Source organism: Tursiops truncatus, chromosome 5 (genome assembly GCF_011762595.2).
Source record: "Tursiops truncatus isolate mTurTru1 chromosome 5, mTurTru1.mat.Y, whole genome shotgun sequence".
Classification (NCBI taxonomy): Eukaryota; Metazoa; Chordata; class Mammalia; order Artiodactyla; family Delphinidae; genus Tursiops; species Tursiops truncatus.
Window position 1 is genome coordinate 129,661,416 of NC_047038.1, and position 19,879 is coordinate 129,681,294.

At 40.5% G+C, this 19,879-nt stretch overlaps 1 protein-coding gene across 3 annotated transcripts in view; it reads left to right on the forward strand.

Annotated features, from left to right (window-relative positions):
* Positions 1–19,879, forward strand: part of FAM13A (family with sequence similarity 13 member A) — a 334,757-nt gene that overhangs the window by 111,965 nt on the left and 202,913 nt on the right. For all 3 annotated transcript variants that reach the window (XR_002174625.3, XM_019926412.3, XM_019926414.3), the window contains exon 5: positions 5,226–5,379. Coding sequence is in view for 2 of the 3 variants with exons in the window: in XM_019926412.3 (XP_019781971.2) it covers positions 5,226–5,379 (154 nt within the window). In the remaining variant the exon portion in view is untranslated. The remainder of the gene's footprint in view (positions 1–5,225; positions 5,380–19,879) is intronic.

Below are 19,879 nucleotides of genomic sequence, written 5' to 3' on the forward strand. Positions count from 1 at the left end.
TCCATCTATTGAGATGATCATACGGTTTTTCTCCTTCAATTTGTTAATATGGTTTATCACTTTGATTAATTTGCGTGTATTGAAGAATTCTTGCATTCATGGGGTAAACCCCACTTGACCGTGATATATGATCCTTGTAATGTGCTGTTGGATTCAGATTTCTAGTATTTTGTTGAGAATTTTTGCATCTATGCTCATCAGTGATATTGGGCTGTAGTTTTCTTTCTTTGTGACATCTTTGTTTGGTTTTGGTATCAGGGTGATGGTGGCCTCGTAGAATGAGTTTGGCAGTGTTTCTCCCTCTGCTATATTTTGGAAAAGTTTGAGAAGGATAGGTGTTAGATCTTCTCTAAATGTTTGATAGAAATCACCTGTGAAGCCATCTGGTCCTGGGCTTTTGTTTGTTGGAAGATTTTTAATCACAGTCTCAATTTCAGTGCCTGTGATTGGTCTGTTTACATTTTCTATATCTTCCTAGTTCAGTCTCAGAAGGTTGTACGTTTCTAAGAATTTGTCCATTTCTTTCAGGTTGTCCATTTTATTGGCATATAGTTGCTTGTAAGAATTTCTCATGATCCTTTGTATTTCTGCATTGCCTGTTGTTACTTCACCTTCTTCACTTGTAATTCCACTGATTTCAGTCTTCTCCGTTGTTTCTTGATGAGTCTGGCTAAAGGTTTCTCACCTTTGTTTATCTTCTCAAAGAACCAGCTTTTAGTATTATTCATCTTTGCTGTCGTTTCCTTCATTTATTTCGATCTGATCTTTATGATTTCTTTCCTTCTGCTAACTTTGGGGTATTTTAGTTCTTCTTTCTCTAATTGCTTTAGGTGTAATGTTAGGTTGTTAATTTGAGCTGTTTCTTGTTTCTTGAGGTAGGATTGTATTGCTATAAACTTCCCTCTTAGAACTGCTTTTGCTGCATCCCATAGGTTTTGGGTCATCATGTTTTCATTGTCATTTGTTCCTAGGTATTTTTTGATATTCTCTATGATTTCTTCAGTGGTCTCTTGGTTATTTAGTAGTGTATTGTTTAGCCTCCATGTGTTTGTATTTTTTACAGACTTTTTCCTGTTACTGATATCTGGTCTCCTAGTGTTGTGGTCAGAAAAGATACTTGATAAGATTTCAATTTTGTTAAATTTACCAAGGCTTGATTTGTGACCCAGGATATGATCTATCCTGGAGAATGTTCCATGAGCACTTGAGAAGAAAGTGTATTCTGTTGTTTGTGGATGGAATGTCCTATAAATATCAATTAAGTCCATCTTGTTTAGTGTATCATTTAAAGCTTGTGTTTCCTTATTTATTTTCATTTTGGATGATCTGTCCATTGGTGAAAGTGGGGTGTTAAAGTCCCCTACTATGATTGTGTTACTGTCATTTTCCCCTTTTATGGCTGTTAGCATTTGCTATATGTATTGAGGTACTCGTATGTTGGGTGCATAAATATTTAAAATTGTTACATCGTCTTCTTGGATTGATCCCTTGATCATTATGTAGTGTCCTTCTTTGTCTCTTGTATAGTCTATATTTTAAAGACCATTTTGTCTTTAAAACAAAATATGAGAATTGCTACTCCAGCTTTCTTTTGATTTCCATGTGCATGGAATATCTTTTTCCATCCCCTCACTTTCAGTCTGTATGTGTCCCTAGTTTTGAAGTGGGTCTCTGGTAGACTGCATATATATGGGTCTTGTTTTTTTATCCATTCAGCCAGTCTGTGTCTTTTGGTTGGAGCACTTAATCCATTTACATTTAAGGTAGTTATCGATATGTATGTTCCTGTTACCGTTTTTTTAATTGTTTTGGGTTTGTCATTGTAGGTCTTTTCCTTTTCTTGTATTTCCTACGTAGAGAAGTTCCTATAGCATTTGTTTTAAAGCTGGTTTGTTGGTGCTGATTTCTCTTAGCTTCTGCTTGTCTGTAAAGGTTTAAATTTCTCCGTCTAATCTGAATGAGATGCTTGTTGGGTAGAGTAATCTTGGTTGCAGGTTTTCCCCTTTCATCACTTTAAATTTGTCCTGCCACTCCCTTCTGGCTTGCAGAGTTTCTGATGGAAGATCAGCTGTTAACCTTACGGCAATTCCCTTGTATGTTATTTTTCCCTTGCCTCTTTTAATAATTTTTCTTCGTATTAGATTTTTGATAGTTTGATTAATATGTGTCTTGGCATGTTTCTCCTTGGATTTATCATGTATGGGACTCTCTGCACTTCCTGGACCTGACTGACTATTTCCTTTCCCGTATCAGGGAAGTTTTCAACTATAATTTCTTCAAATATTTTCTGTCCCTTTTTCTCTTCTTCTTCTGGGGCCCCTAGAATTCGAATGTTGGTGCATTTAATGTTGTCCCAGAGGTCTCTGAGACTGTCCTCAATTCTTTTCATTCTTTTTTCTTCATTCTGCTCTGCAGTAGTTATTTCCACTATTTTATCTTCCAGGTCACTTATCCGTTCTTCTGCCTCAGTTATTCTGCTATTGATTCCTTCTAGAGAATTTTTAAGTTAATTTATTGTGTTGTTCATCATTGTTTGTTTGCTCTTTAGTTCTTCTAGGTTCTTGTTAAATGTTTCTTGTATTTTCTCCATTCTATTTCCAAGATTTTGGATCATCTTTACTATCATTACTCTGAATTCATTTTCAGGTAGACTTCCTGTATCCTCTTCATTTGTTTGGTCTGATGGGGTTTTACCTTGTTCCTTCATCTGCTGTGTGTTTCTCTGTGTTCTCATTTTGCTTAACTTAGTGTGTTTGGGGTCTCCTTTTTGCAGGCTGCAAGTTTGTAGTTCCCGTTGTTTTTGGTATCTCCCCCTTAGTGGCTAAGGTTGGTTCAGTGGGTTGTGTAGGCTTCCTGGTGGAGGGGACTTGTGCTTGTGTTCTGGTGGATGAGTCTGGATCTTGTCTTTCTGGTGGGGAGGATCACGTCTGGTGGTGTGTTTTGGGGTGTCTGTGGCCTTATTATGATTTTAGGCAACCTTTGTGCTAATGGGTGGGGTTGGGTTGCTGTCTTGCTCATTGTTTAGCATAGGGTGTCCAGCACTGTAGCTCGCTGGTCGTTGAGTGGAGCTGGGTCTTAGTGTTGAGCTGGAGATCTCTGGGAGAGCTTTCACTGTTTGATATTACGTGGAGCCGGGAGGTCTCTGGTGGACCAGTGTCCTGATCTTGGCTCTCCCAACTCAGAGGCACAGGCCTGACACCCGGCTGAAGACCCTGTCAGCCACATGGCTCAGAAGAAAAGGGAGGAAAAAGGAAAGAAAGAAAGAAAGAAAAATAAAAACTAAATATTATTAAAAATTAAAAAAAATTTTTAAGTAGTAAAGGAAAGAAAAAGAGAGCCACCAAACCAAAAAACAAATCCATCAATGATAACAAGTGCTAAAAACTCTACTAAAGAAAAGAAAAGAAAAGAAAAAGGACAGACAGAACCCTAGGAGAAATAGTAAAAGCAAAGCTGTACAGACAAAATTACACAAAGAAGCATACACATACACACTCACAAAAAGAGAAATAGGTAAATTATATATACATATCTGTATATTAAAAGAAAAAGGAAGAGAGCAACCAAATCAATAACCAAATCTACCAATGATAATAAACTCTAAATACTAAACTAAGATAAACGTAAGACTAGAAACAAATTAGGTGCCAAAAGGAAACCCCAAGTCTACAGTTGCTCCCAAAGTCCACCTCCTCAATTTGGGTTGCCTCGTTGTCTATTCATGTATTCCACAGATGCAGGGTACATGAAGTTGATTGTGGAGATTTAATCCGCTGCTGCTGAGGCTGTTGGGAGAGATTTCCCTTTCTTTGTTTGCAGAGCTCTTGGGGTTCAACTTTGGATTTGGCCTTGCGTCTACGTGTAGGTCGCCGGAGGGCGTCTGTTCTTCGCTCAGACAGGACGGGGTTAAAGGAGCTGCTGATTCGGGGGCTCTGGCTCACTCAGGGCGGTGGGAGGGAGGGGCACGGAGTGCGGGGCGAACCTGCAGCGGCAGAGGCCGGCGTGACGTTGCACCAGCCTGAGGCGCGCCGTGTGTTCTCCCGGGGAAGTTGTCCCTGGATCACGGGGCCCTGGCAGTGGCGGGCTGCACTGGCTCCCATGAGGGGGGTGTGGACAGTGACCTGTGCTCGCACACAGGCCCCTTGGTAGTGGCAGCAGCAGCCTTAGCGTCTCAGGCCCGTCTCTGGGGTCCGCGCTGTTAGCCGCGGCTCGCGCCCATGTGTGGAGATCTTTTAAGCGGTGCTCTTAATCCCCTCTCCTCGCGCACCAGGAAACAGAGGCAAGAAAAAGTCTCTTGCCTCTTCGGCAGCTCCAGACTTTTCCCCGGACTCCCTCCCGGCTAGCCGTGGCGCACTAACCCCCTGCAGGCTGTGTTCACGCCGCCAACCCCAGTCCTCTCCCTGCGCTCCAACCGAGGCCCGAGCCTCAGCTCCCAGCCCCCGCCCGCCCCGGCGGGTGAGCAGACAAGCCTCTCGGGCTGGTGAGTGCTGGTCGGCACCGATCCTCTGTGCGGGAATCTCCCCGCTTTGCACTCCGCACCCCTGTGGCTGCGCTGTCCTCCGTGGCTTCGAAGCTTCCCCCCTCCACCACCCTCAGTCTCCGCCCGTGAAGGGGCTTCTAGTGTGTGGAAACTTTTCCTCCTTCACAGCCCCCCCCCCCCCCCCCACTGGTGCGGGTCCCGTCCCTATTCCTTTGTCTCTGTGTTTTATTTTATCTTTCACGCTACCCAGGTATGTGGTGAGTTTCTTGCCTTTTGGGAGGTCTGAGGTCTTCTGCCAGCCTTCAGTAGGTGTTCTGTAGGAGCTGTTCCACGTGTAGAATTTCTGATGTATTTGTGGGGAGGAAGGTGACCTCCGCGTCTTACTCCTCCGCCATCTTGAAGGTGTCTCTCTAGCTTTTACTTTTTTATAAATGTTACTTTATATGCAGCAATTTCTAATATGTATAAAGCATTATCGATTGCACTCATGTTAACCTGTGCCCTCTTCCTGAGCAACATGTACTTTTCTTATTCAGCACAAGTTATTAATTCAGATCTTGGGAACTTGCCAGTTGTCCCAACAACATCCTGTGTGTCACCATAGAACTTATTTAAAATCCTGTGTGTATTTCTAAGACGACTGATCCATCGTTCAGGAAAGGTCAAAGTATAAACCTGAGTCAGCTGTGCTGCCAGTTGTGTTTTTACAAAGTAATTCCTCTCAATTTTTTCCCCTTATTTCTAGTGTGTCTCCTGGGCTTGAAGGCATGAAAGAGCAAGACCTCTGCAACAAGATAATGGCTAAAATATTAGAAAATTATAATACCCTGTTTGAAGTGGAGTATGTAGAAAATGATACCCAGAGGTGTGAAAACCGAGCGAGGCTCATCATAGTAAAAGTAAGTAACTTTGGTGTTTAATTTTCAGTATTGCTCTATTTTTAATGGAAGGTATTTTATTTAATCATTCTCTGTTATAAATATTCCTTATGGATATACCTTCAGATTAGTATTCCTACGTTGAATTCTTTTTACGAAATCTATTCTTTGTATCAAGTGTTTGTTAAACTGATATATATTCTTCTAAGATTGGAGAATAATTGTGGATTGATGTTTCCTTACTGCTATAAAATCATCTCAAAAGCACTTACATGAGCCCAGAGGTATGGTCAGTTGGGTGCACCTGGTGTTAATAGCAGGGATACGTGCTGAGGTCTGTGTCCAGCAGTGTTAGGTTACCAAGTAGACTGTGGATTCCTGCAGACAGTATTACTATGTCTTTTTGTCTCTTTTGTTCCTGGCACACTTCCAAGTTCAACTTGCGACTGTAAGTCCCATATATGTGGTCCTTGGTAACTGCCACCAGTAAAGGAGGCTAGTTTTAAAACCTATAGAGGAATCTTGACAATACTATCTAAATCTTTTTATCATTGGCTGATAATTTATAACATATCTTCTACACATTAGGTTAATGCATGTAGTTCTCTAAAGATTTACAACTGGGAGTCAGAGGATAAACATCCAAAGCCAGTCCTTCAGGTAGGGACTAGAGGGAAGGCGTCTTATTTCTTTCTCATTCATATTGAGGTGAATCTTGATGGAACTGATAAGGGAGGTTCCTTCAGGAGGTTTCCTGAGACTTATCACATTGACAGAACACACTATACTCTTGTTGGTTCATATGGCATTTGGTTTGGGCACTGAAGGGCTGTTTTCATTTCTTCTTCCAGTTGAGGCATGACTTTGAAGAAGAAATGAAAGGTAAGCGGTATCGTGTAGCACCCAACCAAAACAGCAAAGACCGAAATGAGGTTTTCTTAACTAGGGCTCATGTGTGAATACAACAGACTCCCTATAGGGGATAGCGTACTATGAGAGGAATGCATTTGACAAGAATCTTGCCAACCTGATAAAGAGAACTTTAAACTGAACTCTGAGGAAAAGGAAGATCAATGCTCAGATAAAATGAGCTACTTTGGAGAATATCAAGTGTAGCATAAAGTGGAGGTAATGTGGTAGCTGAGAAAATATCAGTGATTCACAAGAGAGTATTAAAACAAAGTAACTTGTATCAGTTTTTCTATGAAAAATTAAAATAATTTTCTAAATAGAAAAAAATCTACCTTAAATATGTTTATCTGACTCCTATAGTGCTTTGCAAAGGGTCTCTTTCTAAAATATTAAAAAGTGACTGACTTTGTTTCAGCTATATCACGGATAAACACTTCTTAACACATATACGTTTTAATGAGGGCTGATAAGATAATACGGTAAACCTAGAATAGAATGAAACTAGATAAATATCATCTCCTAAGCAAGACAAACTTGCTGAGATACAAATAATCACTAGAATACACCAACAGGAGCTTACATGCTGTACAAATAAACACCTGTTGAGATCTGTGGAAGCGTGCCCTGCATGGAAATCCTTGAGCTACTAGGTTTAAGCATGAGAGTACAAGATACATAAACTGAAAACACTGAGGGAGTCAAGTGCAGATGTCTTAGGTGGATGAATATGACTGCTGCTCTCATAATGCAAGTTTCAAATCTGGCCTAGAGGCAGATAAATGTCCTCATTGGGAACTCCATGTCTATACTCTGAAGCATCATTCTGTTAAAGCAGAATACTTAATGCGGTTTTCTTTTTTTGTGTGTGGTATGCGGGCCTCTCACTGCTGTGGCCTCTCCCGTTGCGGAGCACAGGCTCCGGACGCGCAGGCTCAGCGGCCATGGCTCACGGGCCCAACTGCTCCACGGCATGTGGGATCTTCCCGGACCGGGGCACGAACCCGTGTCCCCTGCATTGGCAGGCGGACTCTCAACCACTGCGCCACCAGGGAAGCCCTTAATGTGGTTTTTTTTACTGATCTTGCTGATAGTCTTACCTCTGAGATGGTAAATAATGCAACAAGGAAGCATGGTTTTCTGGACCTAATTATAACCAATAGGGATTGAATGGAAGTTATGGAAATTAGTTTAATGGGATGTACCAGGGCCATTTTAAGATCCATAACAATAAAGAATGTGCTAGCCATGGTTAGATATGTAAACCTGGACATTGTTTAGAAAGCAGATTTTTCTAAAATTCCTAAGATCGTAGAAACATTAGAGATAAGCCAAAAGGAAGCTGGATTGAAAAGGGATTGGGAGGTTCACTAGGATATCATTAACATACTGAAAAATAGGAAGAGTGGAAGAGCAGCTAAGAAAAACAAGGTGTCATTCTTGTGAGCTCAGCTTTTAGAAGGATGTACACAAAAAGAGTCAACAGGCACAGAAGAAGTGATAAATACACTACAGTGACAGAGACTCGAAATATCTGAGCTGAGAATAATCTGAGGCTCGTAAAACGTACTGAGACAGAGAAAAGGGCTTTTAAAGGGAAAAAGTACTAAACCTATCCACTGACACACCTCTGTGTGCCCCCGTGTAGGAGCCCAAGTGTTGGATGACATTCTCATGATACCCTTGTGGGCTAAATGAAAATTGGGGACCCAGACAAATACAGATTTGGTTGCATTTGGACCAGGATGAAGGACTTTGACCAGAGTGTTGGAACATAGATTGCTGTTCAGTTCAGGGGAGGTCTCTACATTTGTTTGCGTCATTCTCAGGATTTTAATCATTGGCTTGAACGAGCACATACTTAGCACTGTTGTGAGGGAAATAAAGCTGGAAGAATAGGTCAGATACTGGATGGCTGGATACGTAGACCAACAAAATGGTGTGTGTGTATATAGCCCTTTCCCTATTCTTTCTTGCTGTAAAAAACCCCCCAAAACCCAGTTGTATTTGGGTCTGCAGCAATGTGCTTAGGTCAGACGGGCCCCAACAGATGGATGAGTCATAAGTGGTCAATAATACTATCCTCTTTAGTCAGTGATTGACGTAAAGGTCGGCTGTGACCCAGTTCGGGCCAAGGAGATGTAAGGGAAAGTGTGCTGGGGGCAGAGGGCTCTGGGAAATATTTTCATTCCTGATTACCAAAAAGAGAATGATTTAAGAGATCAGAGCTGTGGTTGGCACAGGGTGGCAGCAGTGGTGATGACTGACGAAGAAAGTACCCCAGGGAGCCCTCTGGGGTGATGAAAATGTTCTCAATAGGGAAGTGGGTTATATGGGTGTATGCATTTCTCAAAACTCTTTCAACTGTACACTAAAATTCATGCATTTTACTGTATGTAAATTATTATTTAAATTTTAATAAAAAAGAGAGTAGGCCTCTGGGTCAACATGCTGCTGCTCCCATCCTGCTATCAGATGTTGTCATATGAAAGCAGAATGCGGGGCGCTGCCACCATCACCTTTTGCCCTTGATGAATGTACCGCTGACACACTGAGGTTGGCAGCTAAAGGAGGAAGAAGACTCAGTTCCTCATCGTTGCTCATCTGCTGAGCCAACCCTCAACACACATACCTCTGGACTTATAGTTATGAGAGGGAAACAAATGTCATCATAGGATAAACTACTTTTAGTGCAGTAGTCTGTTTCTTGCAACAAAAGCATCATGTCTGATGGAATCAGTATGATTGGAAAGTCCTCTACTTAGGTCCATGGTCAAGAGAAGACCAAAATTAATTCATAATAGTTCAATTAAGATATGCACGGATTTTAGTTAACTTCTAACACAGTGTGAAATGTCAGTGTGATGTGATTGCCAAAAAAACAAACTGATTGATTCACTGAGTATACTGAGTAATATTTAGAATAAAGAATGTATGTCTCCCTGCACTTGGTGTAGATCAGGCAGCATCTGTAGCATTAGATCTGATTCTGAGTACTACGTTCACCCTCTCCTGACAGTCACCACTGGTCGTCACTTATTCTCACTAAATATGTATCTGCCTGGGTGACTGTCTTTTACTTCAGTTCCCATACTGCTGATGACTTCTAACTCATAACTCCTAGCCTCAACCTACTGGCAGAGCAATAGAGCCATATTTCTCACTACCCATGAAAAACCATGTGGTGCCTGAAATTGCTCACGCTCACAACATCATCACCAAAACTTTGTCTACGTTCTACCCTCTCCAACCTTAGTTTGCCGGCCACCGGTCTGCCAAGCTGGAAGCCTTAGTCTGCCCTTAACTCCTCCACCTTTACCATTCCCGCTGGGACTCACGTTCTGCCTTAGACATCGCTCTTGAAACGGGTGTCTTGTGTCCACCCCACCCCCCAATGCTTTAGATTAGGCCCTTATGACAGCCACACAATTTCAAGCTGTTCTCCCACCTCTAGACTCACCCTCTCTCCATCTCCTTTCTACCAGTGATAGAATGATGTTCCCCCAAAACAAACCTGATCATAGCATAGTCTTGACTCAAGTAAGCAAACCGTTTGCTGTTATTGTTTTGCTCTCCCCCACTTTTGCTGACAATATACAATCAAAACTTATTTTCTTGGAATTTAGGCCCTTTATGCTCTGTCCACAAGCCAAACTTTCCCCATTACATGCTTGAATAAATTTTGAATTGTTCTTATCTTCCTATTTCTCTGGCCTGTCTTCCATCTCCTTTGAGGTCTCTTCCTTCTGAGTCAGATTTAAACATTATTTCCTAGGTTCATTCTTAGGCCTTCAGTCTAGAGCTCTCCTTGGCAAACCCTACATCTATATCTAACTACCTAATGCTCACCTGTACCTGCATGTCCTGTGGATTGTCTCATCATCTTTCCTTGCCCTTGAAGATCACCTGTTCATTCTGCTGCTTAAGTATCTCATAAATCTCTCCCACCCTCACTGGTGCTTCCTCATAGCCTCTCATCCAGGCAGGAGAATTCTACACCTGGCCCATTATCACATGTACCTGGTGACCCAGACGGAGTCAGAACACTCAAGGCAGGGCTCTAAAACCTGTATTTTAAAAGGCTTCCTTGGAGATTGGTTCAAGATGGTGGAGTAGAAGGACATGCTCTCACTCCCTCTTTCCAGAACACCAGAATCACAACTAACTGCTGAACAGTCATCAACAGGAAGACACTGGAACTCACCATAAAGCCACCCCACATGCAAAGACAAAGAAGCCGCAATGAGATGGTAGGAGCGGTGCTATCACAATAAAATCAAATCCCATAATCGTTGTGTGGGTGACTCACAAACAGGAGAACACTTATACCACAGAAATCCACCCAGTGGAGTGAAGGTTCCGAGCCACACGTCAGGCTCCCCAACCTGGGGTTCTGACAACAGGAGGAGGAATTCCTAGGGAATCAGACTTTGAAGGCTAGCGGGATTTGATTGCAGGACTTCGGCAGGACTGGGGGAAACAGAGACTCCACTCTTGGAGGGCACACACAAAGTAGTGTGCACATGGGGACCCAGGGGAAGGAGCAGTGACCCCATAGGAGACTGAACCAGACCTACCTGCTAGTGTTGGAGGGTCTCCTGCAGAAGCAGGGTGCAGCTGTTGCTCACCATGGGGACAAGGACACTGGCAGCAGAAGTTCTGGGAAGTACACCTTGGTGTGAGCCCTCCCAGAGTCTGCCATTAGCCCCACCAAAGAGCCCAGGTATGCTCCAGTGTTGGGTTGCCTCAGGCCAAACAACCAACGGGGAGGGAACCCAGCCCCACCATCAGCAGACAAGCCGATTAAAGTTTTACTGAGCTCTGCCCACCAGAGCAACAGCCAGCTCTACCCACCACCATTCCCTCCCATCAGGAAGCTTCCACAAGCCTCTTAGATAGCCTCATCCACCAGAGGGCAGACAGCAGAAGCAAGAAGAACTACAGTCCTGCAGCCGTGGAGCAAAAACCCCACATTCACTGAAAAATAGACAAGATGAAAAGGTAGAGGGCTATGTACCAGATGAAGGAACAAGATACAACCCCAGAAAAACAACTAAGTGAAGTGGAGATAGGCAACCTTCCATAAAAAGAATTCAGAATAATGATAGTGAAGATGATCCAGGACCTCGGAAAAAGAATGGAGGCAAAGATTGAGAAGATGAAAGAAATGTTTAACAAAGACCTAGAAGAATTAAAGAACAAACAAACAGAGATGAACAATACAATAACTGAAAAAAAAAAAACTACACTAGAAGGAATCAATAGCAGAATAACTGAGGCAGAAAAATGGATAACTGACCTGGAAGACAGAATGGTGGAATTCACTGCTGCAGAACAGAATAAAGTAAAAAGAATGAAAAGAAATGAACACAGCCTAAGAGACCTCTGGGACAACATTAAACACACCAATATTCACATTATAGGGGTCCCAGAAGGAGAACAGAGAGATAAAGGACCTGAGAAAATATTTGAAGAGATTATAGTCAAAAACTTCCCTAACGTGGGAAAGAAAATAGCCACCCAAGTCCAGGAAGCCCAGAGAGTCCCATACTGGATAAACCCAAGGAGAAACACGCCAAGACACGTAGTAATCAAACTGGCAAAAATTAAAGACAAAGAAAAAGTATTGAAAGCAGCAAGGGAAAAATGAAAAATAACATACAAGGGAACTCCCATAAGGTTAACACCTGATTTCTCAGCAGAAACTCTACAAGCCAGAAGGGAGTGGCATGATATACCTAAAGTGATGAAAGGGAAGAACCTACAACCAAGATTACTCTACCCAGCAAGGTTCTCATTCAGATTCCATGGAGAAATCAAAAGCTTTACAGACAAGCAAAAGCTAAGAGAATTCAGCACCACCAAACCAGCTGTACAACAAATGCTACAGGAACTTCTCTAAGTGGGAAACACAAGAGAAGCAAAGGACCTACAAAAACAAACCCAAAACAATTAAGAAAATGGTCATAGGAACATACATATCGATAATTACCTTAAACGTGAATGGATTAAATGCTCCAACCAAAAGACACAGGCTTGCTGAATGGTTACAAAAACAAGACCCATATATATGCTGTCTACAAGAGACCCACTTCAGACCTAGGGACACACAGAGACTGAAAGTGAGGGGATGGAAAAAGATATTCCATGCAAATGGAAATCAAAAGAAAGCTGGAGTAGCAATACTCATATCAGATAAAATAGACTTTAAAATAAAGAATGTTACAAGAGACAAGGAAGGCCACTACATAATGATCAAGGGATCAATCCAAGAAGAAGATATAACAATTATAAATATATATGCACCCAACATAGGAGCACCTCAATATATAAGGCAAATGCTAACAGCTATAAAAGAGGAAATCAACAGTACCACAATAATAGTGGGGGACTTTAACACCTCACTTACACCAATGGACAGATCATGCAAACAGAAAATTAATAAGGAAACAAGCTTTAAATGACACAATAGACCAGATAGATTTAATTGATATTTATAGGACATTCCATCCCCAAACAGCAGATTACACTTTCTTCTCAAGTGTGCACAGAACATTCTCCAGGATAGATCACATCTTGGGTCACATATCAAGCCTCAGTAAATTGAAGAAAATTGAAATCATACCAAGCATCTTTTCTGACCACAACGCTATGAGATTAGAAATGAATTACAGGGAAAAAAACGTAAAAAACAAACACACATGGAGGTTAAACAATATGTTACTAAATAACCAAGAGATCGCTGAAGAAATCAAAGAGGAAATTAAAAAATACCTAGAGACAAATGACAATGAAAACACGATGATCCAAAACCTATGGGATGCAACAAAAGCAGTTCTAAGAGGGAAGTTTATAGCAATACAAGCTTACCTCAAGAAACAAGAAGAATCTCAAATTAGCAATCTAACCTTACACCTAAAGGAACTAGAGAAAGAAGAACAGACAAAACCCAAAGTTAGCCGAAGGAAAGAAATCATAAAGATCAGAGCAGAAATAAATGAAACAGAAACAAAGAAAACAGTAGCAAGGATCAATAAAAGTAAAAGCTGGTTCTTTGAGAAGATAAACAAAATTGATAAACCATTAGCCAGACTCATCAAGAAAAAGAAGGAGAGGACTCAAATCAATAAAAGTAGAAATGAAAAAGGAGAAGTTACAACAGACACTGCAGAAATACAAAGCATCCTAAGAGACTACTACAAGCAACTCTATGCCAATAAAATGGACAACCTGGAAGAAATGGACAGATTTTTAGAAAGGTATAAACTTCCAAGACTGAATCAGGAAGAAATAGAAAATATGAATAGACCAATCACAAGTAATGAAATTGAAACTGTGATTAAAAATCTTCCAACAAACAAAAGTCCAGGACCAGATGCCTTCGCAGGTGAACTCTATCACACATTTAGAGAGGAGCTAACGCCCATCCTTCTCAAACTCTTCCAAAAAATTGCAGAGGAAGGAACACTCCCACACTCATTCTATGAGGCTACCATCACCTTGATACCAAAACCAGACAGATACTACAAAAAAAGAAAATTACAGACCAATATCACTGATGAGTACAGATGCAAAAATCGTCAACAAAATACTAGCAAAGAGAATCCAACAACACATTAAAAGGATCATACACCATAATCAAGTGGGATTTATCCCAGAGATGCAAGGATTCTTCAGTATACGCAAATCAGTCAATGTGATACACCATATTAAGAAATTGAAGAATAAAAACCATATGATCATCTCAGTAGATGCAGAAAAAGCTTTTGACGAAATTCAACATCCATTTATGATAAAAGCTCTCCAGAAGGTAGGCATAGAGGGAACCTACTTCAACATAATAAAGGCCATATACGACAAATCCACAGCAAACATCATTCTCAATGGCGAATAACTGAAAGCATTTCTCCTAAGATCAGGAGCAAGACAAGGATGTCCACTCTCACCACTATTATTCAACATAGTTTTGGGAGTCCTGGCCACGGCAGTCAGAGAAGAAAAAGAAAGAAAAGGAATACAATTGGAAAAGAAGAAGTAAAACTGTCACTGTTTGCAGATTACATGATACTATACATAGAGAATCCTAAAGATACCACCAGAAAACTACTAGAGCTAAACAATGAATTTGGTAATGTTGCAGGATACAAAATTAATGCACAGAAATCTCTTGCATTACTATACACTAATGATGAAAAATCTGAAAGAGAAATTAAGGAAACTCTCCCATTTACCATTGCAATAAAAAGAATAAAATACCTAGGAATAAACCTACCTAGGGAGACAAAAGACCTGTATGCAGAAAACTATAAGACACTGATGAAAGAAATTAAAGATGATACAAACAGATGGAGAGATATACCATATTCTTGGACTGGAAGAATCAACATTGTGAAAATGACTATACTACCCAAAGCAATCTACAGATTCAATGCAATCCCTGTCAAATTACCAATGGAATTTTTTACAGAGGTAGAACAAAATGTCTTAAAATTTGTATGGAGACACAAAAGACCCAGAATAGCCAAAGCAGTCTTGAGGGAAAAAAAATGGAGCTGGAGGAATCAGACTCCCTGACTTCAGACTATACTGCAAAGCTACAGTAATCAAGAGTATGGTACTGGCACAAAAACAGAAATATAGATCAATGGAACAGGATAGAAAGCCCAGAGATAAACACACGCACCTATGACCAACTAATCTATGACAAAGGAGGCAAGGATATACAATGGAGAAAAGACAGTCTTTTCAATAAGTGCTGCTGGGAAAACTGGACAGCTACATGTAAAAGAATGAAATTAGAACACTCCCTAACATCATACACAAAAATAAACTCAAAATGGATTAAAGACCTAGAGGTAAGACCGGGCACTATAAAACTCTTAGACGAAAACATAGGAAGAACACCCTTTGACATAAATCACAGCAAGATCTTTTTTGATCCACCTCCTAGAGTAATGGAAATAAAAACAAAAATAAACAAATGGGACCTAATGAAACTTAAAAGCTTTTGCACAGCAATGGAAACCATAAACAAGACAAAAAGACAACCCTCAGAATGGGAGAAAATATTTGCAAGTGAATCATCGGACAAAGGATTAATCTCCAAAATATATAAACAGCTCATGCATCTCAATATTAAACAAACAAACCAATCCATATATAGGCTGAAGACCTAAATAGACATTTTTCCAAAGAAGACATACAGATGGCCAAAAGAACATGAAAAGCTGCTCAACATCACTAATTATTAGAGAAATGCAAATCAAAACTACAATGAGGTGTCACCTCACACCAGTTAGAATGGGCATCATCAGAAAATCTACAAACAAACAAATGCTGAAGAGGGTGTGGAGAAAAGGGAAGCCTCTTGCACTGTTGGTGGGAATGTAAATTGATGCAGCCACTGTGGAGAACAGTATGGAGGTTCCTTAAAGAAGTACCATATGACCCAGCAATCCCACTGCTGGGCATATACCCAGAGAAACCATAATTCAAAAAGACACATGCACCCTGGGCTTCCCTGCTGGCGCAGTGGTTGAGAGTCCACCTGCCGATGCAGGGGACGTGGGTTTGTGCCCTGGTCCGGGAGGATCCCACATGCTGCAGAGCGACTGGGCCCGTGAGCCATGGCCACTGAGCCTGCGCATCCGGAGCCTGTGCTCCGCAACAGGGAGGCCACAACAGTGAAAGGCCCATGTACCGCAAAAAAAAAAAAAAAAAAAAAAAAATTCACATGCACCCCAGTGTTCATTGCAGCAGTATTTACAATAGCCAGGTCATGGAAGCAACCTAAGTGCACATCAACAGATGAATGGATAAAGAAAATGTGGTACATATATACAATGGAATATTACTCAGCCATAAAAGGGAACGAAATTGGGTCATTTGTAGAGACGTGGATGGATCTAGAGACTGTCATACAGAGTGAAGTAAGTCAGAAAGAGAAAACAAAATTGTATATTAACGCATGTACATGGAATCTAGAAAATGGTACAGATGAAACGGTTTACTGAGCAGAAATTGAGAGAGAGACGTAGAGAAAAAACGAATAGACACCAAGGGGGGAAAGCAGCAGGGGGTGGTGGTGGTGGTGGTGGGCTGAATTGGGCGATTGGGATTGACATGGATACACTGCTGTGTATAAAATGGATGACTAATATGAAAAAAAAAGTTTGTTAATGGAATGTACTTGGAATCTTTGATCACCTAAGGCAGTTCCTTGAACGTTGTAGGTGTCTAAAATAATATTCAGTAATTCTTTGCCAATTGTTGATCTTAGTGAACTAAATAAGGCTTTTGTGTTAGCTTTCTTAATAAGTTATAACACAGAGAAAAGTGCATAAGTCATAAGTTTAACTATAAACTTACGACTTATGTGAGTTATGTGAACTCCCACTAGCATAAGCACTACTCAGATCAAGAAACAGAACTTTCCCAGCACCTCGGAAGCCTTCCTCATACCATTTCCTGGTCATGGCCCCTCCTTTCTGCCCCCAGAGTAACCATTATCTTCGCCATAAATTGGTTTTGCCCAGTTTTGAATTTTTTAAAAAGAAACCATACAATATATATCATTTTATGTCTGCTTTGTTTTGCTGAATTTTATTTCTGTTGTTGTTTGTAGCAATGCTCACTTATTTTTATTGTCTTCTATATTTTATTATATAAATGCAAAATATATTCTAATGATGAAAAAAAATAAAAGGCTTCCTTGGTAATTTCAAATAATGAGCCACATTTGGGAATTGACTGTGCCTTGGGAGACTATTACAGTAGCATTTTTACTGGTTTCCCTGATTCTGCTCTGGCCCTTGACACCATCTTCCATCTTCTACTGCCTAAGTTACTTCCTGTAATGCAAATATGAACGTACCACTTCCCATATCAAAATTCTTCAGTGGATCCTCTTCACCTATCCTTATATCTCAATCTTGGCATGATAAACAAGGCTTTCCATGATTTGAACTCACCCTACCTATTCACACTTCTTTCCCACCACTCCTGCCCATACATTTGGTGTTCTAGCAGTCATTGATGGAAACCTATGACAGTATGGTTTCTATCCATTGAAATTGTAGAAACCATGCCATTTCAGGCCTCGTGCTTGTCAAGCTGGTGAACATATTGCCTGACACTGAAAATTCCTTGATTAATGACTGGACTCATTATATTACTGAAAATATGTCTATGATCATAATTTCTACAGAGTATAAAAGTAATAACAATGAATGTCTTCAAATTAATTGAGTGGAACTGGGAAACATGACAATTCGCTGAATACTTCATGACTTCCATATCTAAGGAAAGGTATCAGATACTTCTAAAGTGTTTAGCTGTTCTGGAAAGAGCACTGATATTAGGTTAAGAAGGTTGTGTCTGTATCCTGGCTACTCAGCAGTGTGACTGGGTAATTTATAATCTCTCTGTTCCTCTTTCCTGCTATATAAAATGGTGAAAGTCCTATAGATTTGTTGTGGGATTTAAACCATTAATACTTGTGGAAGTATTTTCAAAGCCAGTTAAGTAGTATAGAAATGTAAAGTATTGCAACTTTTTTGGGGGTGGGGTGGGGTGATAATATAGGGTGAAGAGTAACTGATGAAGCCTTTGGCTTACTTTTGAAACCATCTGGTCAGAGATACTTTAGTAAATATATTAATAAGCTTAGAGCGCAGAGTTAAGAATTCTAGTTCTAGAATCAGATTGGCTTAGAACTTATAATTTGTGTGACTCTGGGCAAATTATTCAATCTCTCCTTCAACCTTGACTTCCTCATCTGTAAAATAAGAAAAATATCTGTAACTAATTTGGTTTGTTATGATTAAATGAGATAATGATGGCCAGTTTTCAATAAATTTTAGCTTTTAAATAAAGAAATTATTAGGGTCACATCACCTTTATGATATCACCTTACTTCCCTTTACCTTAAAGGGTATCAGGCTTGATAACAGAAGGAAAACAGTCAAAAGCAGAAAAATAATGTTGCCAATCAGATGTGTTCCTCATGATGGAACACCTGCTACTTCTAGACATTTTTTTACTATTCAGTATTCTAGTTTTCTCAGTATAGTTAAATTAAGCATCTTTTTATCTTTGGGAAGCAACAATCTGATTGCATCCTCAATGGACAGAAGAGTGTAATTTTAGTATTTAATGTATCTCGCCAGTTCTACTTTTAAAAAATGAATTAATTCATAAATCATAAAACTCTTTGAAGTGGAAGTTTTATGGATGAATGGGGTATTAAGTGGCTCTGTGAAAAATGACTGGGATTTCAGCAAGTTGCTGGGGAGAGGAAGGGAGCTGTGGGGAACAGAAACCCTTCTAGGTAGAAAGGATGTTGTAGGACGTGGAGGGTTCATGTAGTGGTGACTGAACATTTCTGGCTGGACCATAGGAAGTAGCAGGAGAAAGCTAGATACTAGAGTTAAGTTAGGATGGAGTTTAACTAAGTAGCTAAAACTTATAGGAATAGGAAAATGACGAAAGGTTTTAAGAACAGGATGGATTTGATTTAAACTATACTTTAGAGTTTTACTTTATCCCTTTGGCACGAGCAGGAAGTTGGTGTGATCGGTAAAGCGTATTTGTAGCAAGCTGTCAGTCTATTTCTGCTCAGCTGACTCTGGTCAGGGCTGCAAAACTGATCGTGGCTTCTGTAACACACTCATCGGCCTCCCTTCCAGACAGGCTTCCTCTACCAGGAGCTCAAAGCAAAGACAAGGACAGAGGTGTACCTGCATGCTTCCTCCTGCAGCTCCGTTTCCCTGCCATTCTCTGTGTGTGAACCTCGGGCCCTGCAGGGTTTTTCCAGATTTTGCAGTGGTTTGGCCATGTCCACCACATCTAGCAACTTCAGTCACAGGGATTTTGGGTAGACCTCTCAGGACTGTGACATTTGGGGAAATCTGTGGTCTGCTGGAGGTCTGAGAATGTGTATGTTGGCTATTGGGCTTTTGGTCCACATTTTGTTGAATTTGACAAGTAGTATTCACAGTTGGTTGTCTACAGTTATGGCCATTTCTTACTCAAGGTGAAGCTTTCCTTTTTCTTTTTCATTATTTTTATTGTAGGTTTCAAAAAAGAGCATAAGTGGAAGTGCCTTTATTTTGTCAAACTGGAAAGTCAAAGCTATATTTCTGAATAAATGGGTTAAGAGAATCACGTCTTTCAAGTAGGCATCTAACAGCCATAGTTTCATTTCTCCAGCTTCAGAATAATTTTAGAGTTTTTCTCATAAGATGACTGAAGTTCAAACTTTAGTGAAGCTTTTCCCTTATCTGCACTCAAGAATTAACTTAATCACCTAAATACTTAGATACACAAAGTTTGGTGGCAAAAATACGGTTGAAATAATGGACCGTGAAATCTAAGCTGCTTTCATCAAATAATCATCAGGTGCCTGCCATGTGCAAAGCATTGTTCTAGGAACAGGGACTACATCAGTGAGGGATAGACAGAAGTCTCTGCCCTTTTGAAGCTTATATTCTAATGAGGATACAGTAAACGACAGGCAATAAACAAAGGATTAAGGAAATGGGTACTTTGTCAGGTGGTGATATGTTCTATGGAGAGAAAGCAGGGGAGGACAGAAGTAGTGCTGGTAAATGTC